Genomic DNA, 25,947 nt, shown 5'->3' on the forward strand with positions numbered 1-25,947 from the left:
AATCTGATGTAGACGTGAAGGCAGAGGAAATCACACTTTCACCATGAAAATGGTCGACTGAGTTTTCGGCGATCGGAGCGATGATGTGATAATTGAGCTGGAGGAAAGGGAGGCTTTGGCGTTTCCACGGCGACGGGCTCTGCCTCACGTCATTGGGGAAGTAGCATTTCAAAATCAATGCCATCGAAGACCTAATTGTGGAATGTGGATGATATGTGCCACGGGTGAGTATGGATAATGAAATTGTGGGCGCTTCTAGACATCTATCGAAGGAGGAAGTTAGCGTTGAGGCTGCCGATCTGATTGCAATGAATCCTTTAAAGGCGATAAGTCTCAGTGTATTACTTACTTCTTGAGAACATATCAGTGATTCGGAAGCGGTGGATTATTTGGTGGCGGGCAGTTTCAATCAAACTCCCTTTATTATTTATCTAAGCACTTCCCTAAAAGTCGCTTAACAAGCTTATAGCGGAGGATGAGAGGACACCTAGCGTATAGAAAAGCCCTTTACTCGGAAAGCAGAAGTTTCTTGCGAGAGATTAATGATGTGTCCATCCCTGCTAAGATTTTGAATTATAATTTCCTAAAAAGTAAATATAGTAATATTCTTATTTATTTAATTATCCACGATAATGTTTTGCAATTCATGTTGCAATGCGAGTGCACTAGCTCGGTGGCCAAAAATCCAATTTCGTCTCACAAATCCCCCATTATCACATTTCACATGATCAATATAAAAATTTTACTTTTAAATACCTCAGTAGTGTTTAATATTAAATAAAGAATTTATCCAAATGTTTATATATAAGTTACTTTTTGTATAAATAATTCTACTAGTTGTCTAGGCGTCCTGTGTAATTAAAATTAAATTATATATTAGGGTGGTGCAAAAAAAACGACCTCTGTGGTCTAAAATAAACTATACTTACTAAAATAAATACCTCATTTAACTCCTGTTTAAGCCTTCATTTAACTACGGTGCAATAAAAGGGAAATTGCAAAACTCTATCATTTTTGAACTTAGCCGTTGTTTGGCCAAAAAAGGAGTACAAACTGCGGGTAGTTACAATTTCCAATCTCTAAGAGGTGATATGTCCATGACCCGCGACGTTTTTTGAATAATAGTTGCTGAAAAGGTTAACACCCTGAATTTACTCCTTCAAGCTGCCACGGGGTGAATAACGGCGTGAAGAGCAATTCGTCAACTTAAAGCTCAGCAGATTACCATGGAGATTGGCTAAGGGTCGCTTAAGCCGCTTTTGAGTGTTCCCGGACGGAGTTAAAGAGAGATGGCCCCATTTTTACTCCTCCGCGTGGAACCAAAATACGTTAGCCAATTTTGACTCGAGTGTAAGCCCTTGACGATAAAAAAAATTGAGATAATTTTATTATTCAGCGGTTCTTTTTATAGCTAAAGACCATCAAGTCTCCATCCCGCTGTTATTTATTTCCCTTGGGAACATTCCAAGCATCCAACGAATAATTTACAACTTTTAATTCGGCGCGGAGCCCTTCATCATTAAAGTCGAAGACTAAACTATTCCCTAAAAATGTTTTACTTAGAAGATGACTGGTTACTGAGAATTTGGGGTTATAGTAATATACCGACGGAAAATAGAGGATGGGATCTTTAAATTTCTTGAAAAAGTCTGACATTAGTTATTTCTGAAAATTTTTGTTGATAAATATTTTATTTCCACCATTACAGGAATCAAATTGCGCGATTGATTGAATTCCGTCTCATGCAATTTATGTCATTAGTTGTGCGAAAGAGAAGAACTGTTCAGAGATAGGATGCGGTATTAGGCCCTTACGTTGATGAGGTATTAGGCGCCTTTCATTTCTCTGGTTTCGTGATGCTTCCGTAAGACATATAACCATTGAAAAATATTTTCGGAAGCAGTTGGAAAAACAACAGTGAAAGGTAAATTGCACTGGAAATTGTGTAAATATTGTTGAATTTTTGAATCCATGTGTTTTTTCTTTGGCTCCGATAGGTGCATCCAAATGCAGAGTTGTCTTTCATTTCTTGCGATTGATATTGGCTATGGCATGTATGGTGGCGGACAACGCTCAGTCGTTTTTATACTCACTTTCATGTCCCCTGGTGCGCCTTCCGCCGGCTGCTGACCACTGCCCCTCCGAATCCCAAATGAAACGCTCAAGTTTATTTATAAAGGTTTCAGGATTTTTTTGTTCCCATTTCATTCCGATTACGTAAACTTTTCTTGCATTCATCCAATAACTTTTCTGGGCTTTATTGCTAAGCCATTGACATCACTAGTCGTATATAATATTTTCCTAAGAAATCTTGTCAAAAACAAATGGTACCGCATGAATAATTATCTTCTTATCAATCTCTAAAAGAGTGCGTTTTGTCTTGTTTTTTTTCATCAGTAAAATATTCATTTAATCTCATAAAATAGAGTATTAGATTTAGCACTTTTCTCACTTTAGCTGCGGGAGTTTTTCGTTGATTGTAAATCATGACCCTTTTTGATCATTGACAATTTTATGAAACATATGCAGAACAACGTGAGTAGTTTAAGTTGGATGCCATTAAATATCAGTTTGAGTGTTAGTGCAGCATTAAATTCGTCGTTATTCATGTATTTGCCTTTGTTATCTTTCCACGCCAGCGTTAAGCAGTTCGTTTAAGCCAAGATATGTAAATACCAATGAGAAAGAGAATGTCTCGGGGATGAGAAAGTGGTAAATATTTGTAGAATGTATAATAATGGCCAAATTAAAGTGGTTGTAATTCATGATTTCAATGTTTAGATTTGAGTAGAACTTAGGCATGACTCAGCACTCAATAGTGATAAACCAGCAAGAAATTCTGAAAATTGGTTGAATAGTGAAGACCTTGTAATACCTAGTAATTTGTTTCATTGAACCGAGCTTGATGTAATCCTATAAATTCATTTTCAGGTACAAGCACATTGTTGCAAGCACACATGTATGCAAATGGTTACATGACACCATTCTTGGTCGAATTAATTTCGTGGAAAAAGGACCTTCCACGAATTCCACGAAGAGGAGAAGAAACCCTTAGTAGAATAGTCCAGACGAAGGGATCACTCCAACAAAAGGAGACAGTCAAGAATGAACTAATTTCAGACGGATATTATAGCATAGAAGTAAGGAAACAATTTATTAGAATATACGCATGGGGTATGCTTCTCTAAGGAAGTAGGGATGGACGATAACTGAATCTGATAAATCAAGGATGGAGGCTCGAAATGTGGTGCTACGGAAAAATTAATAAATAATAAATCAATTAATTAATAGATCAAACTGATGCAACGGGAGTAAGTAATGAGAAAGTCCTAAGAAGAGTTGAAGAGAAGAGTAAACTTTCTTACGACCTTACCTAAAGACGAAACAGCCGATTTGGTCATGTCTTTTGTTATGATGGTCTGATGAAGACAATCGTTGAGGGGAAAGTAGATGGCAAGAACGAGAAAGACAGTTGCGAATAAAAGGTTGGGAACTACAAAAGAAGGATGTGGAAGAGATGAGATATCCAAGTGTAAAAAAATTAGCTGGGAGGAGAATTGATTGTTGGGGTTGCGTCAATCCAGTCTTAGGATTGTGTACGAGTGTTTATGGAAAATTCCTTCCTTTTCAATAACAACAATTATTTATTCCGTGAAGCCACGCCATAGATTACTACTTTCAGTAACACTGAACTTTTTGAGTGAGAAGAAGGTTTTTATAAATCAAAATTTTATTTGCGATGCGTTTTAATATAAATAAATAACATTCATATTGTCTTAAATAAGTTAATACATGGCATTTATACAAACAATAATTTACACTCGAGCTTCACCAATGCTGATTTTTGTTAACAAAAACAGGACACTTGTTTTTGCGTAGTCTTTGCATTGGAGGTGGCTTTCTCCCCACTAGCACTCCGTCCACACTAGCTTCCCATCGTTCTTTTGGATGAATCCACCAAATATGAACGAACGATTGAGGAAGCAGGGGTGACCAATCGTTAATTTAACGATGCAAAGAGGAGAATATCTGTTTTAGGGAACAATCTCCGTTCGGAGGAAGCAAGGTCGAAGTTATGGTACCAACACGGCATTTATCCGAAAATGAACTGACGGCGGTGGAATAAAATATTTCTTTCTTTTGCGATCGCTCAGCGTCTGCCGCGAGTAACAATCACGCGCTCCCCGTGCATTGAAAAAAACAACTCCTGTTCGATATGGGAGCCAAACCGTCCGAAAACTCGATTTGACCTCAGAGCAGGCAGTGTAAAGAAGAACTGGTTTCGGCTTCTGCGCATTTTCAATTAGAATTTCGGTTTGAAATTTAATTCCCATCGCATTCACGCCTCACGAAGAGGAATGGACTTTATAATTTATACGTAAATAGTTTACTTTGCCATTCCACATTACGATATTGATTTTAATGTCAGCCTCGGCTTTGCTTACTGCGCCGCCACCTTAAGCAATCTTATTCATGTTCACTCCGAGGATTAACCCCAGTACGATCAGTGAACTCTGTGCAAATTAGCGCCAATGCTTGGGAAAGTGTGGAACTAACACGATAGATATATATATAATTCGTATCTGAAACTCGCTGCGTTAGTTTCATATTTTTCCGAGCAGTGCTAGCCAGGCGCTAGTGTGGACTAAGCTCCTTGTGTATCGGGTCAAGTCGATTTTTGGGAGGTTTTTAGGAACCCTACCGAGGGATTTTTCGGTTTTAAGAGTGACATTCGCTCGGGAGCCTTCATTCCATTCCATTTATTTCGCTAATAACTCTACACCTTGGTGATAACATTCTCTCGGGTTCTCCAGCGGGCGAGTTCTTGCAACACCCCCTTCGTTTCGACCCCATTTTCCGCACATCTCAGTCTCGTATCAGCCATGATGACGATGCTCTTGTTGAGCGGTGAGATGTTGGCCGTGATGGAAGAACTCACCCGTTGACGAACCCAAAGTAATTTCATTTCACCGCGTGCAACGGGGACGTGCGTTCAGACCTTATTTTACGCCTTGTTGGTTACCTTTCTTTATGTCCCGATCCTAGTGAATTGAGAACTCAACAGTTCTCCTTGGTGGTAATTTTTTTTCTCTTCTATGTTTCGTTTTTTTCACCACTTAATATTTTTTAGTAATTCCTCAAAGGTTTGGCTCGTTCTTCTTTGACGTGTGTGCTCGAAATATTTTGACTAGTTGGCAATTTGCGCTCGAGGAATTTGAGGTTTCGGGAAAGCGCCCTCTTCCCAAACGACCCTGGCGTGGAGAGGGGAGACACCTGGGGGAGGAATCGAGAAGCGCTTCCCACGACGAGGTCCCACGTATTTGAGCATATCGTTTCCCGACCGCGAGACGAGGGTCCGTTGAGTGCGGGCCCTGAGGGCCCACGCCGAGGGGCCCCTCCCTCACACCACTCACGCCGCCCAGCCGAACCAGCGGCCCAAGGCCCCCGCCGCCTGCTCCAGCCACTGCTCCACGTCGGGCCCCAAAAGGCCCCGCGCCAAATTGCGGGCCTCAACCAGTCGGTTGATGTCGTTGTACGTGGTGAGCATGGGGGGCTGTGATGCGGCGGTGCCCCGGCCTCCGTCGCCGAGGGTCGCGGGATCGCATCCCGCGTACGCCTTGGAGCATTCCTCGTGGTTGTCTTGTCCCACCTTGGCCGCCTTCATGTAGCGGAAGAAGCGAAGGATTTCCGGGTTGTCCACCTGCGGTTTCTTCAGCTCATTCAGCTCACTGTTACATTGAGGAGAACATATGATCAGTCAAGCATAATGTGAAGGAGTATATAGGGTTATGCCATAGTAACTCAACGTAGAATATTATAACCATTTTAACATCGTTAAATTGATTTATTCTATAAACAGAAAACTAAATTCATGGTTAAATAAAAAACACAGTACTATTCCACTAGTACTGTGTTTTTTATTTAACCATGAATATCTCATCGTTCCACCAAGTAACGCCTAAATCTGTTGATTATATTAGAAAACTAAATTGTTGTGGAGTATTATTTTAAAACAATAAATTGGAAGCTAAGTAACCTGTGTGGAGTAACCAAGGATTTTCGTGCAGGAGAATATTAATATAACTATTTCACGATAAAGAAGCATACTTTTAATCACCACTATTTAAAAATAAGCCTTAAATTATAGTAACTTTTCATGTTTAAACTGAAAAACGGAATTTAATTTTATTTCGTATGCATAACTTCATAGACTTCATACGTCTGGACATTGATCTATGGACATATATACAAATATTATCCATTATCCGAAATGCATGCAAACATGGCCGAAGAAGTAGGAATAAGCCATTCAATCGAATTTTGACACTGCCCTGTTCCTCTCCAATTTGTATGATGTGCAGAGTTTACTAAGTACTTAATTAAAAAACGCAATTTTTCCAGTTTAACAGCAATAAAAAAGTTAAAACAAACCATATTTGAGAAATGTTGTGAAGTTTGAGCGCGCCTGTCTGTGGATCACCAATCATGATATTCTTTATGTAATCTATAGTACATCCAAACATAATTTATTGACAAAGGAATACTGTTTGGGGAAAAAGGTACGATGAGGAGTACAAATGAACAATGTAAGATATAAAACTACATTTCATTGACATTTTTCAAGAATATGGGAACAATATTTTTAACACTATATATATATCCTGATTTCATCGTGTTGCTGTATCCTCTTAAATAATCAGGAGAATAATTTGGTATCATTCACGTGAAAAATTCTCTAGGACGTAACTAAGAAATCAATACTTCATGAATATAATCAGTATGTACTGATGCACATATATGAGTTGGTAGATACGAGTTAGCAAATGAATTACATTTAGCATATAAATAGTAGTAGTTTGTGCGAAGTCTTCTACTGTGTTGCGAAGTGAATAATAGAATATTCTAATGTTTCTACCCGTGTTTGTAGTTCATAGTGACAATGTCGACGAATCTGTTGTCACTATAAACAACAAACACGGCCGGAAACTCCACAATATGTATTCTTTCAAATAAATTAAGATAAAATGAATTATTTTCATAATGTGTCATCATTTATGATACAACGAAAGCCTTCCATTGTTAGACGTGAACTTTATAATTCCACTCGTGAAATTCAGGGATCAAATCTTGCCCTCAAGTTTTGAATTGTTGTCGAGTTATGTGTGGTTGCCTTGGACTCATCCCCGTAATGAACTTCTCCTAGGGGTCGGAGTTTAGCCCACAGCGTCTGAGAGGTGGATTCCTCTCCAGTTATTTGATTGCTTCAACTCCATTAGCTGAGTTCATGAGAAGTTATACAATAAAGCAGCCTAAAAGCCCACAAAGGCACCCAAACAAGGCCATATCACTTTCTGAAGTCGGCTCTTACTCATTTATGAGAAATATTTATTCAGGAAATTAAATAACGGAGTGAAAAAGTTCGGAGCTAAATGAAAATGATTTTCCCTGAGAAAATTTATTTAGGAGTGGATTATTTTCTTAAGAGGAAATTGCTGGCTGTCCTTTAAACTGGTAGTAAGGATTCCGTCCCCTTTGGTGATCTATTACTCATTCATAACATCTTTAAATATTCAGGTGACCGTACATTCCGTTCCGCATAAGACGAGTTTTCAACCCAGGAAAAATCTCATCACAGGTTTCTACACGCCAGATTTGGTCTCAAACTGTCTTAAAGTTTTCTTTCCGATCTCAAAAGACTATGGTGGGGATTTTGAAAAGCTGCCGCACCCGCTGTATGGAGTGACCAATAAAAAGAAAGCAGCAAGAGCAGTGCGGTTTGAATGATACTAATTTTAAAATGGTAGAATGAGGGCAGCCCAAAATCTATATTTCAACTTGAAGAATTGGGGTCTTTGCCTATGCCCAGGCGTCTTATGCGCTGAGACATGAGGTATATATAGTTGTCATTTTCGATTATATATATATAAGAAGTCCATAAGAGAAAATAATTAGATCAAATTATAACATTTTCATGCTGGCAGCTGTTGATCAGGGTCAAGAGTTGTGTGCCCTTAAAATGTCAAGATAAAAGCATGGATTTTAAAGGATTAATTTGTCATCAACAAATACCGGTCGGCCGGAAGTTATGCCTTTTTTTACTGCTAGAAGAAAAATCACTTTTAAATTCCCCCGCAATGAAAGTTAATAAAATTTATTAATTGTTTCTAATCACTTAGTTTTGCCTCGTAATTGTGGAGACGCCGGGAGATTAAAAATAAAATAAATTAATAAACACTGAAATTCAAAGGCATATTTGAAGGCTTCGTTATTCTTTCTCTTGATTTTATTCCCTACTCAGTGCTGTTTCATGAAATTTACACCCATTTAGCTTAATTATTACTCAAGTTACTTTTAAGTACGCCATTGATAATTATTTACCAGTCTCTAAACAAGCAAAGATATTTGTCTAAGTGATGAGTATTTAAAGATTCGGTAATTTTCAATGCTTGGTGATAAGTATGCATTATTGAAAATTATTGATAATTTTCTTTTTTATTATTAGAGAATATTTTATATCAATTAATAAGATACCATAATCTCTCAAAAGTTAAGCATTAGAATGGAAATAAAGCACATGAAATAGCCATAAATTTTATTTGTTGCTCTTTTTAGTAAATGGTATTTTCCTATTTTTAAGTAGCCTCACAAGGATGCAATTTTCTATTATTTGGCCAAGATTGGTCGAATAGAAATACCTTTGGAATTAGCAACAGAATCAGCGCAATCTAATAAAAAAAAACTGTCGGTGTAATTTATCTGTTGAATAAACAATGTAACCGTTGTGCTATGAGGAATAGGACATTAATGGTTTACTGATTATAAATAATTAAAATTACTTGGCTTTCGTCCGCAAAAACTGATTAAAGTTATTGACCGGGGTTTCATCACTCAGTTACTTGTAGTTACTGTTTAAGAAATGTTTTAACTTATACATTATTTATAGACCGAAACCCAGGTTTTTCGTATGTGTGTATAGCAAACTTCCACAAAGTTAGGTATGAACTAATTAAATTCGCCCATTTGTTACATAGACAGCTAAGATGATATGTGTGACACGATTACATCTCGTAGTCCCTTTTGTGGAAGAATATGCGAGTCTATACCGTCGAAAGAGTCTGGAAGCTGTTTTAATCGGTGAAATAGCGAAAAATCATGAGATTGTATACTTGTCTGCACAAAATTAGAATAATTTTTCTTTATATTGATTCTTACATAATTCGATACTTAACGCGATATAATTTGCGGTTTCACGGAAGATATTCTACACCGGATGTAATAGTCTTAAAGAGGTTTCAATTTCAATTATATTAGCGAACCAATGAGAAGGATTTCGTTACTATCAAAGCTAATCCGCCAACTAAAAAAATCTTACTTACGGGATATATCCCTCCAATTCCCTCAAATGCCTCCTATTTCAAACGGTTTACATTTGTTCAGTCCTGTGATTGGCCTAGTGTACTTCATTTTACCTATGATCTCAGTTCTTTTCATTTATCCAACTTCCTTTCCTCAAACAGCATCTTCAATTCCCCTTCCTCAATATCGCATTTTCTACATCCAGATCATTCATCTTATAATTACCGCAGTCAGAGGTTTCTTCTCCGACCTCAGCATGTTTCTCAGCTTTATCAATTCCTCACGTCTCCATCTATCTAATATCCCTTCCTCATCGTCCATTTTTCCGAAATGCAAAGCGCTACGCTTCAGATCAGACTGTCTACCCTTTTCTTTTTAACGATACCTTCAACTTTTTAGATTTACATTTTATCATTAAAATGATTCAATTTCTGAATACAAAAAATCCATGCAATGCATGCCAATTAAAATTATTTCCCATGTACAAGACTTTAGTCAGTTTAAAATACTTAATTAGAGGCTAATAATTGCAGGTTAAGTTTAGATTTGTTCAGTCCTGTGATTGGCCTAGTGTACTTCATTTTACCTATGATCTCAGTTCTTTTCATTTATCCAACTTCCTTTCCTCAAACAGCATCTTCAATTCCCCTTCCTCAATATCGCATTTTCTACATCCAGATCATTCATCTTATAATTACCGCAGTCAGAGGTTTTTGAGCCTATATTTTATGCACGTCCCGGTAACTCCATTTTGAGATGTTATCCAACATCAAAACATCTACCTTGCAAATAACTATTTTGACGCTGCTGATATAAATTTTCAAATCTTTCTTAAAATTTCTTAGAAATGCCTCAGTAATGCCCGTAAGGATTATTCGTTTCATTTAATGAACAATTATGCGAATGAATTAAATAATTACTTAGAGAACTCTGCTTGGGAAAGTTTTTAGATGCTCTCTATAAGACTGTGAGTGAGTGATGTATAAATTTGTGAGCATTGCATATTATAATTTATCATATCCCCGAAAATTTCATTTAGGATTATTCCTTCTTGATTATTCCTTCATTGCTTGCCGGAGCTCAGCAAAAGCAAATCAACCATTTTTAGCAGGGTATTCTATTTTGGTGTGTACTATAATAATTGCATCCTGCTTCCCAAAAATATCATATGGAAAATAAAGAAATAAACTTTTGTTTGTCAAATGCGAGTCATCAATTAAATAAAATTCCAAGCTCGCGAAAAAAATCAGAGCACTTATTGCAATGACCTCTTTGTCTTATTCCCATAACATGTTTTTCCTCTTCAATAAAACGCTTTCTCTTTTGTCTTTATTTTTGTAGTATAATTCAGATGCTTTAATTTGTGAGATTGACTTTATAGAACCCATTTGTTAGTATTAGAGGTGCTTGTGAGTAAATTCTTGTGAAGTTTAGCTCACAAAGATTTTGAAATAGGTGGTTTAGAGTTCAGAATTTGTTTGAAATAGAAAAAGTCTTCAATTGTACCATTTAACTACTCAAAGTCTACCGGGGAGAAATGTCCTTGAAAACGTAAGACAGCGAACAATTTTTCAAAGTTCAAACCCTTACAGCCCTAAAAAGAACAGGAACACACACACATTTAAACAGCAATTTTGACCGTACAAAAACCGAAAGAAAGAGAGATTTAAGAACCTCGAAATGGATTAGCGTGAAGAGAAGAGCAGAAGCAGTGCTCTTTTACTTGAAAGTACGTCAAAGGAAAATGTTGAAGTTGTTGCGAGGGAATGAGTGTGCTGGGTCGCTTTTGATGTATCCCTGAGGAATGACGAGGCGAAAGAATTTGTGGAGACGGAGGAAGGAAGAGTTTGGGGTGATTGATGAATAAAAAGCGTAGACGTCCCGGATGAGGAAACTTTTATAAATTAACTTATCCTTTTGTAATTTTGTAAAATAGACATAATTTTCATTATCTGGAAGAATGTTGCGAAATTATTCATGGATTAAAAACGGGGAGGAATTTACTTTATGGAATTTAAGTGTAATTATTCCCCTTAGTCTCAAATAACGCCAGCGAGGGTGAAAGTGATATTCTGCATCAAACTGATTACCAAGGTTATGAATGGAATGTTTCCGAGATGGCAGGTAATTAAATTCCAAACTGACTGTGGAAGTTAAGGGTGGAAGTGGCTGTGGATGAGTTAGAAGTAAAGAGCACGAAGAAATTTTGCTTTTATGTGTGATAGAGTAATGAGACTAGAAGTCTTAATTGATGGATTCGATGTCTAGTTGAAAGGTAGTGGTTTTTTACATCTGTAAATACCGTTTAAAAGACAATATCATCAGAATATCGTGTGTAGGGAAACTTTTTAATATTAGGTGGAGCACTCAAATATCCTTGCTTTGCGCTTATCAGAACGTGCGGAAATATACACGAAGAAAAAGGGCATGTTCATCAAATTGTGATTACAGCTCTATAATAGTAAAAAAAATCATAAAATCACAAATGAAAAAACGACTTGGTTTTCTTCCGCGGATTTATTTTTTTTGGTACTACATGATCAACCTCAAGAAATCATTTTCAAGTATTTGAAATCCAGCCACTTCCACCCTTAACTTCCACAGTCAGTTTGGAATTTAATTACCTGCCATCTCGGAAACATTCCATTCATAACCTTGATAATCAGTTTGATGCAGAATATCACTTTCACCCTCGCTGGTACTACTTTCAGGTACTTGAAAATGACCTCTTGAGGTTGAAATATATATTTTTTTAAATAATTCGTGGAAGAAAACGAAGTCGTTCTGCCATTTGTGAGCTTCCACAAAGTTGAGCCGGAGACCATTGATTAAAATTTTCTAATAACAAAAAAATACTAGTAAACGCTTAATCGTTTAAGATAACCGACTAGAGTCTCGGTTTGCATTCAATTTAAGCAAAGAAATACTTTTTCATCTCTAAATGGAAAATAATTCCCCTCTAAAATGGATTCAATATTCATCAGATATTTCCAAGGTTAGATAGATGGAAACTGTGCTTTTGCGAGCCTTTATCTGGAGCATGCTAATTTTTCTCCTAAATTTTTTCAAAGGAGTAAAACCCGAGACTTGGATGTGCATATTTGGTTCATTAAAATGCATCATCGTCATTGAAACTCGGTGAATTTGGAAGAAGGGATTCGCGTGTTGATGCCATAGGTTTTTTTATCAATTTCTGATGATAGCGAACAGAGGGTGGTTCGTGGCAAGCGAAGGTTTGAAAGAGGCGTTCTCGTATTTTCCAAAGGGGAGGAAAATTCATTCCTCTCACAAGATATGGTGGTCTCCCCCGTTTTCATTCGCTCTTCCAAATGTTTGCTTTTCGCGAATGGAATGCTCCTTCGTGCCACCATTACCATCTCCTTGCATGGGACGCTTTTTTCCCTCTCAGTAAGGCCCGTCCTGGTATCATTTGCATATATTTTCAAATCTTAGAGCCTGCTTGAATCAAGAGTACTCATCAATCCTCACGATACAAAAATACTGGGTATGCAGTGGATCGCGTATAGTGGCTATAAAGTAGGCTACCTACACAGGGGACCCGAGTTCAAACCCTGGCGATGGTGGAGGTTTTGTTGAGACTGTCCTATCCCTGCTTGAATGTTGAGTGGAGGATATTTCAAGTGCAGCACTTCGCCCGTCGGATGGGACGTTAAGCCGTGGTCCCTTGGGCTTCTTTCGTTAAGATTAATCTAATTCAAACTCCGGGTTTCTCTCCATACTTCAGTGGCGGAGCCAAGTGGGGGTTCGAACCCCCTGCTCCCCCCGAAATATAAAAATACAATTATTTTCTTTCAGAAAAGAAAACAAAATGTTGAAAAATAATGGATTTACAAAATATTTCTTAAACAAATGAAGTTTTTTTTCGGTTATGTAAAGTTAAAATTAGTGTAAAATCCTCTACTTAGTACCCGGGTTTTTCAAACATTTCCCACACCCCCGGTGGTTTTGGACCCCCCCGACCGAAATTCCTGGCTACGTCACTGCCACCCTTCCTTCCCTGCACATCCCTTATGCAACATGTGACCTCAGTCCACCAACGCCTCCCACAAAAACCATAGCATACCACAGGGGATGTAAGTGGCTAAGTTGTCTCGGATAGACCACCAGGTGGGTATGTTAGGCATGGTAAACGTTTCGAGGACTGACTGCGCCATCTTCATCAGAGCGTTGAGTGTTAGGCGATGGACGATAGATGAGAAAGTCATCAGTTGGTCGGCCATGCCTAATTAATTCAATCAATGGTGTACCCGTGAATAATGCGTCTTTGTTGTACTCCAAGACTTTCTGATGCAACTTGTCTTAGCAATAAACCCACAAAGTTTAATTTCATTCAGAAAGTATGATTGACCAAAAATTTTACGTGTAGATAGGTATGTTCCCAATTTTTCCACCTCATTCGTATTTGGGAGTGGGCGCACACTTCTGATATGTGTGGTTAACTCTTTGTTTTAATTATTAATTCACACGCTATCGCGCTGTTTTACAATACTGACTGTATTTTATGGCGAAGTGTACTAATACTTTACGGAACTCAGTCGGGTGAAAATATTTTTAAATTTTGGTGTTTTGAATATTATTCCCCCGTTACAAGGAAATGATTCCCTCGATAACAATAGAAGAAACCTATAATTCAAAATTCTCATCCCGCTTTCATCTCGATTAGAATCGATGTAACCTTCATTGTTAGCTAAATTTAAATGAGTTGTTAGTAGCTCTTATAAAATAAATTTCGCGGAACGATTTTTAGGTTATGGAGCCGACATCTATGTTATGCCTTCAAGACGCTGAAATAAAAACGCGGTTCAGGCTGTATAATTACTCTGAGGTCTTTGTCTGGAATATGTTTCCTCCTGTCTTGGGTATCAGATGCTTTTAATGGTATTAAGTATATTATTAACACGGCCGTAAAATTGGCTAGTCACACAGCACAGACTATCGTTCAACTAAGGTCTTAATACCGTTACTATTTGCGAAATGTTTTTAGGGATAGTTGCCTTCTTGAAGATGACAAGAGGAAGGGGCGCAGCTAGGAATTAAGGCTGGAGAGGGTTTACGTGCGACTAATACCGGGGTTTGTGGGGGTATGGACCCACTAGGATAAGCGGTAGGTGCGAGATTAATAAATTGCGGAATGTTAAGATAAATGGTTTAAAATGGTGAGTTTTACGGCTTTCTGAGGGATATTTTATTAATCCTTAGCGTACCCTGAAAGCGTGGAGTAGGCTACTGTTACTCTCAGGCCCCAATAGAGACGATTTCTCGCACGCTACTTTGGGAGTTGGTTGGGGCGTGCTGCCACCTCGCGTGTGGACGCCACACTGGTGGCTGGATGCGTTCGTCTCGTGTGGCGGTGTGTTGAGTGAGTGAATGAGCGGGACTCATACGGAGGAGGAGCAGCGGCGTCAGAGGATTGTGTTCTTTTCCGGATGTCCCGGATATGGTTTCAGCAAGTGGGTTATCGTTGGCGTGGAGAAAGGCAGCCAGCGCTGAGGAGGCGGCCGCGATGGAATTAGGAGGGGCCGAGGGGAAACGTGAAGGGGGGGACCATTCTGAGAAGGGGTGTGGGGCCCCTCTTTTTGTGGGCTGGGCGCTAAGTGGGCCATCCACCCCTCCCCACCCCCTCTTGCGTCTTTGACCGCCCTTGATTCGCCTCGTGAGGAGTTGCAGCGACGGTGGGGTAACCAACAGATGATATGCCAGCAGCCTACGAAATCTATGAATCATCCCCATTGGTTGAAATCTGAATGTGCAATCAATGCCCAGAAATATTGCACGAATCAACTAATATCCATGATGATTTATGGCTTATAATGTTTCACCTAATCGTGATTCCTTGCTCACCGATCTCTCGGAGTATTTTTTGGCGACGCATTGCTCGATTAAAAGTTACGCTACTGCCTGGAAATATTTCTGAAGACGCAGCCGACATATGACTGCTTCTCAAATTTGAAAATTTTACCTCAGTATTGCATCACATCCGAGTTTTTTTAACTCAGGAGAAACAGATAAACATTTGAGTAGGTCTTATCTAGATCCTCTGAAAGTATCATGACGGTGGCGTACGTTTATATGGAGTCATTCGCCACCAAAAACGTCAAAATACGACCGGCGAGGAAGAAGAAAAAGGTCTTACGTTCTTATTACTCTCAGGGTATAAGAATGTCTCGGCACTTCTCCGTTGTAGCACATTGCAGCACGAATATAATAGAGCAATTATAGAAGGAATGGAAGAGCTGCAGCTCAGTGAGTATTTTTTTGTGGAGAGATTCAGTTTCCGCTTCTAATTTGAAAGTTAAGAGCAAATTTACTTCTCACCAAAATGTATATTAATGTGTTTATTCTTTCACTTCAAATCTATTTTCCAAGTTTTCTGTTTTTATTCAAAATATTCCCTGTAATATCTTTAAGCTGACCCTGGAATGTAGCTGATTAAAAAAATATGACAAGGCAAGACAAGTTTTCATCATAATATAATGTATTTAACATTTTTTTCAATTGTGGTTTTTTAAAGAAATACTGCCATGTTAATTCAATGCTTAAGTAGTTCTTTCTAATCATTATTTACAAAAATATCACGAGAATGTAAAGAAAGAAGGATAAGGTAGCTAGAATATAGTCTTTGAAAAAAAAGTGTCCTAGAACTAGGACTAAATTCGACTTCTAAAAGGATCGTATCCTTTCTAATTATAAAATTATCAGAAAAAACTGAGAAAAATGTGCATGAAAAATATCTTTTGAATGTCAAAAAAATTATTTTAAGTTTTATTTCGTTTACCTTTTAACACTAGAAGGACGGCAGGGGTCATTTGACCCATTTTCAGAATTCAAATTTATTTTTCTCTTACTAAAATATTTTTTTTTAATTTGAAACTTTTTGACTTTGTTCATTTTGGTCTATATTTCGATAAATTAGTGAAAATTCAACAATGGTGTTTTGTTTTAAATTTTTATGACGTGTTATACCTAGAAGGACGGCTAGGGGTCATTTGACCCACAACTGGTTTTCGCACTATTTTCTTGCCCGTGAGCACTTTTGTGCCATGTATATCATATAATCAGCAAGAAGCTAGTAAGGTAGATGATTGGCTTCATTTTGAACCTGGAAGTACCCGGTTCAATGCCAGTTTCGTCTCAAGGGCTCCTATCAGTATTCGAAAACCTAGGCATAGCGACTTGTTGTGCACAATCTTTCGATATTTTTCTGGCAGCAAAGGGAAATAAAACCTTTTCAATCCTTGATTTGCATAAATTCATGTAATTATGATATTTTAATTTTGTTTTACTTATTGTTCAATGATTATTGTATTACCTACACCGGAAAATCGTCACGTATCCCATGACTTTTTTTCGTCGGCCAAGATTCAGAGCTCTTAGAGACATTATTTTCAATATCGCCTCATCAGGTTTACGAATAACTGTTTCATTTTTCTGGCCTGACGGCACTGTCACTCGGCCTTGCCCCTTTGCCGTGTGTCCAACGTTACTACCGCCTGACCCCTTCGGGGTTTGGAGTGGGTTGAGTGCATGCTGCGTCCTGGGGAAAAATCCTGTCTCTTTTTGAGAGAGCGGAGGAATTGGGTGGACTGTAAAATTCTACTGTAAATCCTACCCTTGGAATCCGCATATAGGTCGGAGAAGAATCACTACTGTTAGTTCTTGGAAGATACGAATCAGGATACGGTTGGCGGTTGAGTCCCTGCCTTTCGAACGGCCATTAGCGTTACTTCTGAAATTTTTGTCCTTTTGTATGAATTTCTAATGCTCTCCAGCTCTCTATACCTCCAATGCAGTTGGAGAAGATTCTGCCATGATGGGCTTTCGTTTGTAGATTTTTTCGAATGCATATCAGTAGCGAGTTGAGGAAGAAAGTAAGAAATCGAGAAATATATCATAAGAAGAGAATTGTTGCGATTCAAATAGCTGTAGGGAATATTGAAGATCAGTCTCAAAGTGAATCGGAAAAATCAGTTCAAGGACATTCTGGCCAATTCATTAACATCTGCGTGTGATGGAAGCGACGAAGTCCAAGATAGTGAATCCTATGGCGACTTTGGCGTAACAGCAAATGCACAGCTCTATCCAACGAAATGCAGCTGTCCTTTTATGAGGTAAATTACAAATAAACCAGACAAATTTGGAATCAAGTACTGGGTTTTGACAGATGTGAAATGAAAATACAGCCTAAATGAATTTCCATGTTGTGGCAAAGATGATGATTGGCCATCAAATCAAGCCATGGGGAAATAAATAGTCACTAAAGTGACCATAACAACAAGAATTCAGGAATATATGTAACTTGTAACATTTATTTTCCATTTATCCAGCTGGCAGGAAATCATAAAAAATGGAAAACTTCTCTTGCACGGACAATCTGAAAAAAACAGGCGGGACGCACGAATATCCATGACCCCTAAAATAGCCATGTAATCCATCCAAAGCGAGTGTTCAAAAATACCTTAGGCCATACTCTTACGTAGAATCAGGCAAACTAGAACAATAATGTACTTTTACTCAGCAGCATGATCTCAGACGACACTATTTCCTAAACGAATAAAAGAATACCAGAGACCATCCTATTTCATAATAAGAACAAAGCGGGAGTAGATATGATGAATAGTATGCATCAATTTATTTACACGTCTCCAAATCCAACAGTCTAATCTCTACGGGCACAAAAAAGAAAAAGATGCCAGGTACCATCAAATGGAAGCAATTTCCTTTGCGTTTTCCAAATTCCTTTTCATGTGTAAATGGCTGGTGTCCTAACACCCCCTGCCACACGCTTTAAAGCGGCTTGCGTGTAATAGTGTAGATTAAGATGTAGATGAATAAATCGTCCAATGTACGTATTCAGCGCAAATAAAATTTTGTGGAAACAGCGCTGAAAAAATACTGTCTGTCTGAGATTTACAACAATGTAATAAGTTTTAAAAATTTTAATGCAAATTTTGTAAACCCAGTACGCCTATTGTTTAAACATGTAACGCAAGTTTTGTATTGAGTGTATGTGTTTTCATTATTAGATTTGCAATCGACTACTAAATACGGTTTAATCCATGATTATTTAAAATAATTGTTATTAACTTTTGACGATGGAAATAACATTTAGTAATGTTAAATAGCGTTTTTAATGAACCAATTCAACAATTAATACAATTAAACTGAATATTGGATGAAAATTAGGCGTTTTATTCCTAGATACATTTTAGGGGTCAAATGACCCCTAGCCGTCCTTCTAGGTAGCGCGAAACCCCCGTCCTCCTAGTGTTAAAATTCAAGCAATTACTTTGAATAAAAATAAGTGGAGGTGTACTTAATCTTTCATTGCACACAAATGGTGGGCATGATAAATTTCCATTTTTCCAATACCCCCTTTTTATGCCGACTGAGTTTTCTTTGGTGGTGAGACACTTTTTCGTTTCCCTTTGAACTTCCCTTCTCCCCCGTTCTCCGATTGATTCTGCGATAAGGGATTTGCCGCACCTCGCAAAATTCCGCTTTTCGTGCGCTGCGCCACACTGCTTGTTAGGCCCCCTCAGTTGAGTGGACCCCTGATCACCCAGCCCAGATAAACCCCGTGCCGCCCTGCTCCTGACGCTCGTGCAGATCAGTCGAGGGGCGGACGGATGTGGTTTTTGTGCGCCGGCAATCTCAGGAGAGTGGCTCTCGTCTAATCCACGCGCGTCCATCGCGCAAGAAACACTGAACGCTCCAATTGCCGGTGCCATTCTCCTCGAACAAGGATTCACCCTTTCTCTATCCCACTGTTGCTTCCAAAGCGAAGCCAAATCCGGCTATTTAAAGGAGCGAGCATTTTCCGCGCAACAAGACTGTTCCATATCCCGCTTGACCAGCCCTTTTTTGTGACGGATTCCTCGTCAATCGAAACTAATTAGCGATTTTAAACTAATAATGTTATTCAAGATACCTCCTGACGATAATATAAGACGTAATATCGTCACGTAGAATGCGTTGTGTTGTTTTTAAATCGGCCGTGTAAATAAAATTTTTGTAGAACATTTCTAGTATGTTTTCGATTGTAATATGCCATAATTCCACCAGATAAATAATGAATACGCCGTGAAATTACGCTCTTGATTATATGCATGTGTACCTCAGCAGAACAAAATCTAAATCCTCTATTGCCTATTAAAATCTATTACCTTACCTCTTAAGAATGCTTATGCGGCACTAAAACCGGTCGAAGTCCATTAAAATGCACGGAATATTGCGAAATTTGAATTTAAATTCTAATGAAATGCCTTCTATGTAGTTGAAGCGCCATCAATTAAATTTAAAAGACAATGTTCATACAGGCTTTCTGTAAATGTCCTGGCATTATAACGTACGTTTGTAAGGAGTAATACCTTGCCGAAACAGAAAAAAAAAACAAAATAAAATGAATCGAGTGCGAGGGGCGCGTCCTCTTCATCTAATTTTATTTTCACACAGCTACATAATTTTCTTTTTGATTTTACTACAAAAATAACTCCAAGTACTGATCAGTATTTTGTATCAAAGGAGAAAATACTAAGGTCAAGCATCAAAATTTTATGTCAACCACTATAATCTGTTACTAGTCTTCCAATAATCTTTTCCTCGTAATTTCATTACTTTATAATGTATTGAAAAAAGTTTCAATTTTATATGCTATTGGACGTAATTTGATGAAGTCGATAGCAAAAATGAAAAATCTGAACTGACAATAGAGTTGCTTTTCAGCAGTGATGGACGAGTAAGGTCCTTTTAGATATTTTTATAGCAGAGCCAAACTTCTCCTCAGATTTGTTCTACTATTGACCCCATTTTCATTAGTAAGAAAAAGTGTTAGTTTTAGAGTGTGAGAAATATCTTCTACACTGTTCTACATTGTGGTAGATATTTCTCGCATTCGATTTTATCTCCGTGATGTCAAATATTGCATTTAACTAATAGAGTAGACTACAATAGTATTTTCGTGTGACTTAATCTCTTTGAGCAACAGTAGAAGCAGTGGTAGATATAATCATCATTTAGCAACAGTGGAAGCGCAGCCATTGTATGAACAGGTAAATTGATACCTAGATACCTAAATATACCTAGATATTTAGATAAATTAGATGCTCTGAAAAAATCTTAATGTGAAAGTGTTTCTATTTTATCTTATTTCTTATAAATGCGTGTTGGGTGTGTGACTCATTGAAGAATTAGAAAGTCTCTTCCGTAACTGGCCAACTCAAAACAAACGCTCTCGTGCATTTCATAAAAACAAAGATTAGTTTTCATAGACGGCTTCCAGTGGTATTTAAACGCTATAAAAAAAGACACACAATATGAGATTTTCGTAGGTAGTATTATTCAAGGCATATATTTCAAACTTGGGTATAAGCCGACTATATCGCCATTTCCATTAACCATAGCGATTACATCCTTAGAGTAAATATAGCTTACACGGGGAGTGACGCTGACTTTACGCTGCTTTTTATGTTTACCATGAATTAATAATTATAACGAACGCAATAACAGTTTCAGTGACCTCGACCATTTATATTCTGGATGTGATCATCTTTTTGACTTTGCTTGTATCAGCATCTCCGCTGTAGCCGAAGTAAAATTTCTAATTTTTCAAATTCAGCATTCAGCAAATAAAGTATTGGAATGCCTATTCATTTTGTCGGCAGTCTGTCGTCAGCTGAAGTATGGGGGCATATTTTGAGCTCATTACAAATATGGTATTTTCCTTCGATCCACGTTGAAACCTCATTGAAGATAATCGCACTGTTGTGTAAACCACTTAACTCAGCCGAGTAATTGTCTTGTCTTTCCTCTATTATATTCTAAACATAACTATTTGCAAGCACAATAAATACATTTAAATGCACGATGACATAAAAGAGAGGATCCACAGTTTTAGGGATCAATAAGTGATAAATCATGCAGGATATTACTTTTTCCTAATTATCCCCCTCTAAAAAAGTTACCATCCTGCGTTCAACCATAGAAATTGGTTATACACGGCCACATACTTAGCGAAAATTTTTCCTGTAATATCGATTTCCATGTTTATACAATAATCTCACCGTCATAATTAATAAACAGCAGAGCAATCTTTGTGCCTGATAAATTATCGGGGAAAAGTATTCGGTCGTAAAGTTATTAGATAGGATCGAGAAAGTGAGTACTACTAAAAAAATGCCGTTTTTACCCAAGAGTTTTAGAAAAACATGATTCATTTAGCCTCTCAAATTCATAATAGTAGAAATACTGAGGAAACATCTTCTTTGAATGTTATTTTTAGGAAGAAAAAGATTGTTTTTTAAATCATTTGTAGTACATTTATATGATCGAAGATGTTTTATACATTACCGATTGATTGAAAGCGGTTTATCGGAAATATTGTGATTCATAAGACTTCCCAAACGGTGACTGATTATTCTATATTTTATTTTGATGGTACTCTTTAAAAAATTGAATCTCACTTATTTATTTTATAAGCTTCTCTAGGAGAAGAATACTTTTATCCTAGTGTCTCAAAATGTTAATATGTTCAAGCAGATGTCATTTCAGATGGATATTTTAACGATTCTACATTTATTTATATACATATTTATATCCCTTTATATATTTTTGGAATTTCTGTTTTCATTCATGCCTCATTTCTATCATCCAGAAAGCATGATCTTTTTTTCGTTACTATGTCATACCGAAAGGGTTTTTGTTGTGATAACTTCGAATTCGTTCAAGTTACTTGGGTTGCCTCTCCGTCACCTGTGTGCAGATGTTGTAGGTTTGTAAAACAGTGCAAAATGAGTGTTGAATTAAGAACACGGAAGAAAAAATAACAAAAAAATAAATCTGCTTTCGCATATGGTATCATTTATACACGATTTTGACTTTTTCCGTGTTGGAACAGAAGCTAATGCCACGTCTATAATCTAATCTCAGGCGTATGCTGATGAAAGGAAGAGCATTTAGAACAGGAAGTGCGTGGCGACAGACATTCAAGGGGAAACATCGCTACTTTTCAGAATAATGAATGTAACAGTGATCAAGCTGCACCACAAGACGTAATGGGTAGTTTCAGATCGATCTGAAATCCTACAGTTCGTATTACTTAAAGGAGTTACAGGAATGATTCATAATTATCAAGTCACAGCATATTTGTATGAGTAGTGGATCACTGGATTTGGCAACGTTTGACATGTGATTGAAAGGATTGAAATTCGGGTGAAATTCTCTGACACTCCCATTTGAACAATTCAGGAGGGGTTGCAGGGAACTACTGCTCCCCCCTCTAAAATTAGCGGCAAATATGTGGATTTTTAAATACCAACGGCTTATGTGAATGAAGTTATTTTTGGTTGCCTGCCAATCCATTTGGTCTGGCATTTTGATGTCTGTCTCGTTCTTTTTCTCGTCAGGGAATGAGGATGCTGGGAACACGTGCCAAGCCTTTAATGGGTGTCTAATTGTGATGCATATCCACCGCTTGACACCGATTTTCATTCAAAAGAATGGGATTTTTTCTTTACCTCTTACTATATTAGTATACTTTTCCTTTGTAAATGTTTTTGTAAAAGGTCTCTATACCACTTTTTATTTTTTTTTATGAAAAAATGAGGCCCAGCTTTGGAAATTGATATATTTTTTTCCATTTTCAAGGCTTGAACGTCATTACGATGAAAATTTTGTCATATAAAAATCATAAAAGTTGTTTCCATGCCTCACAGTAATAAAAAGCGCAGCAATAATTAAAAAAGCCGTTTATTTGTGATTTAATGTAAAAATAACTTCGAAATTTGACACATACATTTCCTGCAATCAGTTGTTTGCGGTTACTAATCTGCATGGTTATGTATCAATTTTCATTTATAAAATTATGTTTACTTTAATTTAAAATTTCTGTTTCGGATACCTTTTCATGAGAGTTTTATTTTTTTGCCAATATAAACCACCCCTTTGAGTAATCATTCTGATAAATTAAACATGAGAACTGATGAAGTCAATTTTAGTAAAATTTATCACAATTTAACCAATGAAAAAAATATGACACCATGGAGCCTAACATGAGTTTGAAATCACAAAAAAAGTCTTTGCATCAAACATATGTGCCAAAAGTCGGAGTTACTTTTAATTGAATTTCTGTTAAATTGCTCTTTGTTTTACTAATTTTGCATGATGGATCATTGAGAGGCATGATTACATCCTTTTATATTTTTACGTCTTTGTGATCAATAAAGTCTAGAAAATGGAATAATAACTTTCGGAAACGCTGGTATTACTTCTTAAGATTAATATTTCAAAATACAGACCCATTCTCTGAGAAATAGTTCACAGATATTCACTGATTGTTTTCAGCGCTCGCCTTGATTAGTTGCTTAGTTGCCCTTTTCCGGTGTTTCTGTTGAAATTCTGATTTTGAGATTCCATTTCCATTTCAACCTGTTCTGATGTTATCATACTCTCAAATGTTTGACGTGTGGCCGAGTATCTCTGCTTCGTCGAAGCGGATGTATTTCGGGCAATGCTCTTGGCAATAAAATCATTCCCCGAGGAATTTGAAGCACCGCCATACGCTAAACGTGACAGATTCTCCCACCCACATGGAAACCCAAGAGAACGTAATTAGATAATTCATCAGGAAAGGATCAGGCCCACCTGTTACTTAGTTTTGGGGCTAGGTGATAGGTTCAAAAATTAAATAAGAAGGGTAGACGGTTTTGAAATTGACATTTACTGCCACCTAATATCATGATTGCTTGCGTAATGCATTTACTTAATTATCTACTGCCGAATAATAGAATGACCTGATTCCATGTCTCACAATGGGACCCGTGAAATGGCTTGCGTGCCAGTGGACGCGGAAACGGAACTTTGGGTGGGGATCCACTCTTTGAGGCCAGGCCCACAAGTCCGAGACATTTCTTCCCGTACCTCAGGGGGAGGAGGGGGGCAAGGGAAAAGGAGAAGGCGCCGCCGCTGCGATGAAGGAAGCATTCAGGGACGGTCGATCAGGTGTGCAATGGTAAGGACGCGGGCTACCGCTAGCGAAACTGAATTTCATGCTCCTCAAGCAATGTTACATCATCCTACGAACAGAATGATCTAGATTAATTTCTTTAGGTGCGTTGAATGGGGAGCGAGAGAAGTTTTTGCTCCAATCCATAGGCCTCGCACTGAATCAATTGTGATGACACTCGAGGTCAAGTCGGTCGGACAGCTATCTTATGGGCTGCATGGTTATGTATCAATTTTTTCTTTTATAAAATTATAATTAATTTAATTTAAAATTTCTCTTTCGGATACCTTTTCATGAGTATTTTTATTTTTTTGCGAACATACTCCTACCCCTTGAGTAATTTTCTGATAAATTAAACATGAGAACTGATGAAGGCAATTTTAGTAAAATTTATCACAATTTAACCAATAAAAATACATATGACATCGTGTAGCTTAACATGACTTACGTACACAATAGTAGCACAATGACTTACTTTTAGAAATTACTCTTTCTAGAGACGCAGTACACCATTATATGAGATGAACGATCCTTTCATCTCTTGATTGATTCGCGGCCAAATGACCGATATCCATCGCCCGAATTGGGACCCATAAAACGCCTCGCGTGCCAACAGACGGTGCGAATCACCGTGGTGAAAATGAATCCGCGCGCTCCATTAGCGCGTGCCCGTTGGTGCGTGACTGGCACGCTCCCAATAGCTAGCCCCTTCCTAGCTAGAAGGCAATCACTCACTCACCGGCTGAGCTGTGCAGACACGAGGTTGCTGAAGGGCGCGAACTTGGCCGGGTTGCGATACATGTCGCACACGAGGCGCTCCCGACACGACTCCGTTTGGCGCCCGAGTTGCTTGAACACGCTGTCCACGCGAGAGAGCAGCGGGCTGTAGAAGGGGTCGTAGGTGGTCAGGAGCAGCGCCGACGACGGGATGTTGTGGAACACCTGCGAATCAGAATAGAATAGAAATAGAGTAGAAAATTGATTTGATTATTCCGGGACAAGCGTGTCCCTTAGGAACATACATGATTATAAATATAATAGAGTCAGAAATATTACAAAAAATATGTAGATTTACATTAAAAATCGATGTCACAGAATACCACTTAATATATGACAAAATAGAGCAAAAAATACATATGAATGTATATAATTATCAGCAAGACAAACGTATGAACTCATAAATACATCTGATTTTCTTAACTTATGCACAATATTCAGTTCACATGTAGAAATATTTCAAAGTATTTCTTTTTGAATTGACTTACATTTTTAGATTTTTTTAAATTGTACGACAATTGATTCCATATTTCGCAAGAGGTGACACAGAAAGACCTAGCGTATGTTCGATAGTGTGGTGTGTAAAGTTCTTCCATGTAACGTGTTGGACGTTTATTTTTTTTAGAATTGTATTGTACATTTTGGTGAAAATATGTGGGAAGTACTGTCGTTATTAACTTGTACATAAATTTTGTCTTATAAAGTAAGCGCTTATCTTTTATTTTTAACCATCCTAGTTTTTCAAAATATGGTGTCACATGTTCATAATATGTGATGTCAAAAATATACCTTAT

At 37.7% G+C, this 25,947-nt stretch overlaps 1 protein-coding gene across 1 annotated transcript in view; it reads right to left on the reverse strand.

Annotated features, from left to right (window-relative positions):
* Positions 1-3,859: 3,859 nt before the first annotated feature.
* The window catches only part of LOC124154693, an 80,696-nt gene continuing 58,608 nt past the window's right edge, over positions 3,860-25,947 (reverse strand). Inside the window, exons 4-5 of the mRNA XM_046528575.1 lie at positions 25,116-25,318; positions 3,860-5,729 (exon numbers count right to left, since the gene is read on the reverse strand). Coding sequence (XP_046384531.1) covers positions 5,411-5,729; positions 25,116-25,318 — 522 coding nt within the window. The 3' untranslated portion in view covers positions 3,860-5,410. The remainder of the gene's footprint in view (positions 5,730-25,115; positions 25,319-25,947) is intronic.

The sequence above is a fragment of the Ischnura elegans genome, chromosome 2, assembly GCF_921293095.1.
Source record: "Ischnura elegans chromosome 2, ioIscEleg1.1, whole genome shotgun sequence".
In the NCBI taxonomy this organism is placed as follows: Eukaryota; Metazoa; Arthropoda; class Insecta; order Odonata; family Coenagrionidae; genus Ischnura; species Ischnura elegans.